General features: G+C 37.6%; 1 protein-coding gene across 2 annotated transcripts; it reads left to right on the forward strand.

The window, feature by feature from the left end:
• Nucleotides 1-1022: 1022 nt before the first annotated feature.
• LOC148880843 (non-specific phospholipase C3-like) lies at nucleotides 1023-7206 on the forward strand. 2 transcript variants are annotated; one of them, XM_088962903.1, is made up of 4 exons: nucleotides 1023-1947; nucleotides 5818-6224; nucleotides 6357-6527; nucleotides 6594-7206. In XM_088962903.1, the coding sequence occupies exons 1-4, from the start codon at nucleotides 1202-1204 to the stop codon at nucleotides 6950-6952; spliced, it is 1683 nt and encodes a 560-aa protein (XP_088819029.1). In that variant the 5' UTR covers nucleotides 1023-1201; the 3' UTR covers nucleotides 6953-7206. The 2 variants fall into 2 exon arrangements, with proteins under 2 accessions (XP_088819029.1, XP_088819030.1); XM_088962904.1 differs by having other exon boundaries at nucleotides 1123-1947; nucleotides 6612-7206.
• The last annotated feature ends 1799 nt before the right edge of the window (nucleotides 7207-9005 follow it).

Consider the following 9005-nt stretch of genomic DNA (forward strand, 5'->3'; position numbering starts at 1 on the left):
CAACAATTATAGCTCTAGGAAAGAGGTGGTGGAGTTTGCAAATTGGCAAACAAAATATCATAATTTTGGAAATTTTTGGAGAAGAAAATAAAAAAATATATTAATGTAATTTTGGAAAATTTCTTTAAAATGTAGTAAATAATTATTGAAAATTTTTGGAATAATTTGGAAATTTGGGAATTTTTATTACATTTGATAGATTTTGAAAAATTATTTAAAAATTGTGTAATTTTTATTTTAAATTATTAAAGATAAATTAGTATTGGCAAAGGGAAACGTTAATTTGAACCAATAATTACATAAATTATTTCTGTTATTAATATAAATTAATATAATATTGGAAAATTTTAGAAAAGAAAATTATTAATTAACTTATATTAAAAAGTAAAAGATAAATTAGTGTAATTTTGTAAATAATGTATTTAGAAAAGAAAATAAATTATTTAATATATTTAAAAAGTCAATAATTTAATATGTATACTTTTAAAAATTTATGAAGAACCAATATATACTTTTGATCATTTTTACCGGCAAATTAGACATTGAGTTTTCCCGTGAATCGCACGGATTCCCTATTAGTGTTTTTGAAAAATGGGGGCGCACCACACCACACCACATCATCAATGCTCCCTCTCAGATGCGCATTTGTCGCATCCAAAAACCCAATTGGTAGCATATATACGCAACACAAGAAATCAAGGCAAGACTAGGGAGGGGAAGGGGCGAAGGGGGTGCAACTTCTCAGCTCAGACACGACGCCTAGGCCCAGGCAAAACTACAATACTAAAAAGAAGACATCCATCATGTCAAAACCATTCTACTTTGTTTGTCAGAATTCACATCTTCTTACGCAACTACCCATGTCATGGACTCATGGCTGCAGACGAATAGACGATGGCTTGTCAATTCTGTTGCACCATATATACAAAACAACTATGCTCAGCTATCCTATCACAACAAGCAACTCCCACAATTCACACTTACTACATAACAAATGCAGCTTCCACCATACAAACGATCCTTCGTGTAAGATTTTTTGTGTTGTTGTCTTATTCCTTCACCAAGACGCTCTGCAGATATGTTTGAACATAATCTCTACTAGAGCAGTTTTGTCCCGATAACTATATATATGCGATCCGCTTCACCATGACGTTCTGCTCCCCCATCCTCCCTTATCTCTGCTCTATCGATCATCATCACCATGTCTCAGCTAGCTGCTTTGTGTAACGAACTACACTCAAAGATTGCTCGTCTCACCATTCAGAAACAGCAGACCAAACTCAATGCCAAAGTGACAACCATGCCTTCGGATGCCTCCTCCACTGTTAATTCATGTCCCATCAAAACAGTTGTGGTTTTAGTTCAAGAAAATCGCTCCTTCGATCACATGCTAGGGTGGATGAAGTCCGTCAACCCTGAAATAGATGGTGTCACCGGTAAAGAATACAACTTGATCTCTGCAAAGGATCCCAACTCGGAACGGGTTTACTTTGGGAACCAATCGGAATACGTCGACCCCGACCCTGCTCACTCGTTTCAGGCAATTTACGAGCAGGTTTTTGGTGTTCCATGGGGACAGCAGTCATCATCGGTTAATAAAGCAGGCGGCGTTGCGACGACAATGAACGGATTTGCGCAGCAGGCAGAGAGCGTAGAGAAGGGGTTGTCGGAGACGGTGATGAATGGGTTTAGGCCGGAAGTAATACCAGTATACAAGGAGTTGGTGTCGCAGTTTGCAGTGTGTGATAGGTGGTTCGCCTCGCTTCCCAGTTCAACGCAGCCAAACCGGTTATTCGTGCACTCTGCAACGTCGCACGGATATATCAGTCACGATACTATGAAGCTGATCCAAGGATTCCCACAGAAGACCATATTTGATTCTTTGGATGACGCCGGCTTATCTTTTGGGATATATTACGCCAACCTTCCTTCCACGCTTCTCTATAGGTAAGCAACCTTTCCACTGCGTCAAGGCCCAAGATTGACGAACTCAATAAGTTCGGATACGCTGCACTTAATTTATTTGCGCTGCACATAGCCATTAGATATATATATTGTCGTAGCAAGATTGAAGAACTCTTTAACGGTTTAACCTGAAGTTATTTCCACGGCGTAGCTGATTAATTTCTCCTCGACCACTGTGGATGTCAGGCTTAGGGGCGAGAAAATTATTTAAGTAACTTGCCATGCAGCTGGTATGGGGTATGAAATTCCAATTTCAGTAGCATTTGGTTGGACAGAAGGGGATTCTGATTCCCATTCCACACCATCTTAGGGAATGTCCATTGGGATATGGGATAAAATAATTCCAATTTTATCAAAGTTAAGGAATCGTAATTCATTTATCAAAGTTAAGTGTTTTGAATTCCAATTTCATGTATATATTGGGATTAGAGTGTGCTTAAACATATCGCTACACTTTATTTGAGTCCAGGTGACCTGCAAACAACCCTTGTGTACGTGTTTACAAGTTGGTATTAGCTAGTGCAAATAGCTGGAGACGAACAGCCCTCCCATGGGGCTGTGTCTGACCATCACCATTTGCTATTATATTTATAGACACTACAAAATATGAGGTGGGTTTATTCATGGAGAGGGAAAGGAAGAGGATTAGAGGAATGCCATACTCAATACTCAACCCCTTTCGTATACCTCAAACCATCCGGTGCTGCTGCTGCTGCTGCAGCCTCTGCATGCATTGTCATGTATATAGGCTTGCGCTGGGCGCTAGCTAGCTGCTATTGCCTTTCAAGTCATAATTAATATGGTGTTGACATTTGCAATGTATATATCACATTATCACTATCTCCCATTGGCTGTGAGTGTGACTTTGTGTTGTGCCTTCGCAGAAAGACCCTGCATTGTCCACCATTGTTTCATATGACTAGTATGGTGGCTAAGGGGCCATTTGGGCATTTGATGACAGCTGATGTGGCTCAATCTTATAAAAACTTTAATGCTTTATCTTTTACTGAATAGGTTTTTAGGTCCATTATTTGGTTTGTAGGAATGGGGGTCTGGAATTGAATTCCGATTCCAACCATTTGACTGGATGCATGTAGGGGTGTCAATGGATTGGTTTTGGGTTGGACTCCGTCCAAATCAAAATCCATATGAATGGATTGGATGGATCAATAAGACATTGAATTTGGATGGACTGGATGGACCAATATGACATATTGGATTGGACTTGGTCAGTTGGTCCGTCCATAATGAAATTGTATTGGATTGAGCCAATATCTGGTTGATTGATAGAAGATACGAACATAGGTGTCAATGGACCAGGTTTGAGTTGAAACCAATCTAAATTAATAGGAATTTGAACAGATTGGACAGTCTCTAGACCGGTCCAAAATATTCATTGGATTGGATTAGACCAGGTCCATTTGTAATGAACTCACATTGGACTGGACCGGATTGGACCAAATCCAGTCCTAATGACACCCCTAGATGCATGGAATCGGAATCCCATTCCCATTTCTGGTGAAATGACATTCCCTCAGACGATCATTCTCTCCCTTTCTCTTTTCAATGAAAATCCATTACAGGTAAATCTGATTCCAATCCCATTCCCATTTTTGTGAACCAAATAGACCCTTAATGAATCTAGTAAAAATTGTATTGCTTTGTCTTTTAGTGAATAAATTTTTAATAAGGAGATTGTGTCTCCCTTAGGCTATGTTTGGTTTGAAGAAAAATGTAGGGAAAGTAAGGGAAACTTAGTGAAACCTTTACAACCCTTGTATTGGTTTTCCTGTCTTTCCCTTCTTTTTCCTACCTTTTCCTTCAAACCAAACATAGCCTTAATAGATACAGCTGAGATATAATTGGGCTATACCATTAATATTTTATTACTAAATTATTTTATCCACTAAAATATAAAACAACAAGAGTTAATTTTTAGCAACTTCAGCCATTGTTAGACGGCCCTAAATCACTAATTAGTTTAAGTCTTTTGGTATTGGAATGAAGTTCATTTTTTGGTCTTAGCCAAACCCTTTGAGTCCGGTTGCCCGGCATTGCTCTGAAATGCAAATTTTGTCTGGGCTTATATTTGTAACAAAAGGTGGGTCAGTCTGGGTTTGGACCTGACTAAGTTCCCTCATACGTACTCAATGCTTAGCCCAACCAAACTTCGTTGCCACGGTGTCGGTGCCACCTAAAACTTCACTAGTACTTTGTAAGTGGACATATGGGGATAATGTATAGAATTTTTGTAAGAACCAGAAACCCCACATGATACACTTCAGATGAGAAACATTATTTTTTTTCTATTTTAAAACTTATGTAATAATTCCTAATGGGGGAGAGGGCATATAATTTAGTTATAATAAAACAAGACAAAGTGAAAAATAACAAAGCATATATATATATATATGTAATGTTTTCAAAGGGTAATTTTTTTGACTTAATAAACCTCCCATATGTTGTCTAATAAATACTTAAAACCATCCTTTCTGTTACAAATAAATATGCAAATGCATCCCCTTCTGTCAACTATTTTATAACACATTGATATTATAATTAAATACTTGATTGTTCACTCTTTAATTGTCTTAAGTATGGCATTTCTATTAATAGAGGAGGTTTAAGTTCAATCCCAACTCAATCCCAACTCAACCTTTAATTGTCTTAAGTAAAAAAATGAAACTCAAAATAATGCATATCACCTTTTTGGGGGTAATTTGGTAAGCATTTATTCCAGTAAAAGTTTCCTATGGATAAAAACGAGATTTTAAAAAGGGCATCCTCAACTTTCTATTTCTCTTATTTTCTATCAAATCAAAGGTAACTTCTGAAAAATTGATGGAAGGGGTGTACCTAAGGGTGTCAATGGACCGATTTTGGATTAGACACTGTCCAGTTCAAAATTAATTCAGACGGATTGGACGGACCAACAAGACATATTGGATTGGGCCAATCTGGTCCAAAATATTTATTAGATTGAATTGGACATAGTCCATCTATAATAAATTTCTATTGGATTGGGTTGGATTAAGCCAATATCTGGTCCATTGATATAAGATAAGAAAATAAGTGTCAATGGATCGGGTTTAGGTTGAAACCAATCTAAATCAAAATGAATTTGAACAGATTGGATGGTCCAAACATTGAATTGAACTAGTTCAAAATTGTCCAAAATAATTATTGGATTGGATTGGACCTGGTTCATTTATAATGGACTCACATTGGATTAGATCGGATTGGAGCAAATCCAATCCAATTGACACCCCTAGGTGTACCTGTATATTCGTTTGGGAGGTTTAAGTATTTGTTAGAAATCAAAGGGGAGACTTAAGTAATTTTCTGTTTTTTTCCAAACATCAACTTAGGGTGGGGGTGTTCTTTCAGGCTCAGTTTGGAAGGAGTACAAGTACAAATATGTAGAGTGCCAAACCTTGTATTTTGTATTATTTTGTATGTATTTGCACTGTACATATTTGTATTAGTTTATACTCTTTCCAAAGAGCCTCAATGGCCTCAATGTAAATTCTTGGTGCAGGTTCAAATAATAAAAGATCAAAACCATTTAGTTTTAGTTTAAAAACCAAAACATAGAAAACATATTTTGATTGTATATGTGTTGGTCTTTCCTTTTATTTTCCTTCTTGCTCAAATGGATATGAGGATATCACACACCTTTATTATTTATAAACCTTTTTGACATTTCAAGAGTGCAAATAACCTAGATGATTAGTTATTATGCCTTTGCACGGAGAATCAAATTTCATAGTTTTAAAATACGATTGAGAATGAAGGATATGTAATTGACTTTGTGTTGTAATAATAATGATGGTTAAATTAAATTACCCACAGGAGCCTTAGGAGATTCAAATACATAAAGAATTTCTATCCTTATGACGTAGAATTCAAGAAGCACTGTGAGCAGGGGAAGTTGCCCAACTATGTAGTGATTGAACCACGATATTTTGAAACAAAATCAATGCCAGGAAATGACGATCACCCCTCACACGATATCTCTCGAGGACAAAAATTGGTGAAGGAAGTATACGAGGCACTGAGAGCAAGTTCCCAGTGGAATGAAATCTTATTCATCATCACATATGATGAGCATGGTGGGTTCTATGATCATGTCCCAACTCCTACTGGAGTTCCAAGCCCAGATGACATTGTGAGTGATGATTCGTTCAAGTTTCAGTTTGATCGCCTTGGTGTTCGGGTCCCTACCATCTTGATTTCTCCATGGATTGAGCGAGGAATGGGTATACACATATTGTTGCTTTAATTAATTTCATGCACGGAAAGTAAGAATTTTAATTATATATAGCTAGCATTAGAGTAGAGAACAATCTAATTAATTAAGCTCTTTCATCTTCTCCATGTAAAAATTGCAGTTCTACACAGGCCTTCAGGACCATATCCTTCATCCGAGTTTGAGCACTCCTCCATTCCAGCGACAGTGAAGAAGATTTTCAACCTGAAAGAGTTTCTAACAAAGCGTGATGCATGGGCTGGAACACTTGATATTGTCCTGACGAGGGAAAGTCCAAGAACAGACTGCCCAGGTGATCTCTCTCTCTCTCTCTCTCTTTCTCTCTATTTTGACATGTAATTGATGAAGCGAATTACAGAAACTCTACCGAGCCCAGTAAAATTGCGATCTGTTAGTGGGAACGAAGATGCAAAGCTGAGTGAGTTTCAAGAGGAGTTGGTGCAGTTGGCAGCTGCACTGAATGGGGACCATACCAAAGATATCTATCCAGTGAAGCTAGTAGAGAACATGAATGCTGCAGCCGCTGTCAATTATGTTGAGGACGCCTTAAAGAAATTCTTAGAAGGATGTGGGACTGCCATGAAGAACGGGGTAAATGAATCTGATGAGATTGTGGTGATGTCTACTCCTACTGGACACGGGCCGCAACCACCCTCTAGCTCTAAGTTTAGCTCCCTTGTTAACAAAATTTCCTCTTGTTTCTTTTGTAACTACTGATAGCAGATATCCCTTTACCAAAGCATACTTTAATTTATCATCTATTAATATACATATACACTGCCCCAACTTATAGCTAGCTAGGTAGATAATAAAGAGTCCCAGCAGTAATGAAATTAATGGCGGAGAGAAGAAACTTTGTTCAGGCACATGAAAACCATTTTGATGGTTCAACTACTTGGACATACATCTAATAGTGTACAATTTTATATATATGGGCACGTTCAATGCTGTGCCATCTCCTATGTGCCGTAGATCCTTTGGTTTTTCTTCTTAACTAATCTGATGATTATGTATCACAGTATTATATATATATATATATATATATATATATATATATATATATATATAGTTTTTCTTCTTAACTAATCTGATGATTATGTATCACAGTATTATATATATTATATCGATAGATAGATAGATAGATAGATATTCTGATTATTAATATTTAAACTACAACTATATATGAGCCCTACTGTCTCATTGATGGAGGACATGCGACTATATACAAGGAGATTGGATTATTGATTAAAAAAATGTCCTTCTTAGCTTGCAGTTGCAGATTCTGTTTCACAGAAGATTGATTGCTCCGCCATTTGAACCCAGAGATCCCTTGGGTTTTGCCTACAATGAATGATATTGTCTTGCATTAATTAATATCCAAGGGATCTCCCTCGATTGCTCCACATTCTTTCAGCTAAAACTCCCAAGTTTTCTGCTAGGATAGATGTTTGGAGACTCGGCTCTTCAATGCCGAACACTCTAACCTGATGCCGGGCTCGGCCCCACGGCCTCATCAGAACCTGACTTTACTTTGCAATACTAAACACCTAATGCTCAATTTGAAAGGACAAATACAATTTTGTATAGTGCAAATACATACAAAATATGAGAATAATGGTCGAATTGATTTATTCAACTTTGATTAATGATATCTATAGAGTGCAAAGATAAGTAAGTCCTATCTTGATTAGGATACATTAGATGAAACCTAACTAGGATAGAGCTTATCTCGCTAGGATAAGTTTATCCTTTACAAAATAATCTATAGCGATGGGGATTATCTACCAAGGGAGAAGTACAATAGAAGAGGTAATTACAATGTGAGTTGGAGAGGGAGTCTACAACATGATAGAGGAGAAGAAGGAGTTCCACTTGTAGAAGTATGTGCATGTGCCATGCACATATGCACATTATCGTTTACACCACCCTCAAGCACAACCACGGGAGCCATGGTGAGCTTGTGACGATGGATCTCAAGGAGCTTAGCTACAACTTTCTCTCGAATGAAGTGAATATCCAACTCGATGTGTTTGGAGCAAGAATGAAGTGCAGGGTTGTTAGCAAGAAATTTAGCTCCCATGTTGTCACACCATATCAAATGGGTCATAGAGAGGGAGACACCTAATTCTTGGAGGAGCATGTGAATCCATAAAACTTCTACAGTAGTAGAGGCTAAGCCGCGATATTCTGATTCAGTGCTGGATCGTGCCAATGTAGGTTGCCTTTTAGAACTCCAGGAAATTAAGTTAGGACCAAGAAATACACAATATCCACTTTGAGAACGTCGATCCATAAGACAGCTTCCTCAATTAACATCAGAGTAAGCAACAAGAGAGAAGGCACGACATGGTTGAAAAAACAAGCCATAAGTGATTGTACCTTTTAGATAGTGAAGAATCTTTTTTGCAGCTGCCCAGTAAACCGTAGTAGGAGATTGCATGAACTGACATGCCTTATTTACAGCAAAGGCAATTTTTGGACGAGTAATAGTAATGTATTGAAGAGTGCAAACAATGCTACGGAAGAAAGTGGGATCAGTAAGCGGTTCACCCTTTGGCTTGGTGAGACGAGCGGAGGCAGACATAGGAGTGGAGAGAGGTTTGGCATCATGAAGTTGTGCTTGATGCAGAAGATCATCAATATACTTGTGTTGAGAGAGATGAAAACCATGTGAGGATCTATGAAGTTCAACACCAAGAAAATAATGTGCAAAGCCCAAATCACAAAGAGAAAACTGGGAGGCAAGATTCTGAATGAGGGTATTAGTGGC

The sequence above is a fragment of the Nelumbo lutea genome, chromosome 1 (assembly GCF_056320005.1).
Source record: "Nelumbo lutea isolate HS-2025 chromosome 1, American lotus-T2T, whole genome shotgun sequence".
In the NCBI taxonomy this organism is placed as follows: domain Eukaryota; kingdom Viridiplantae; phylum Streptophyta; class Magnoliopsida; order Proteales; family Nelumbonaceae; genus Nelumbo; species Nelumbo lutea.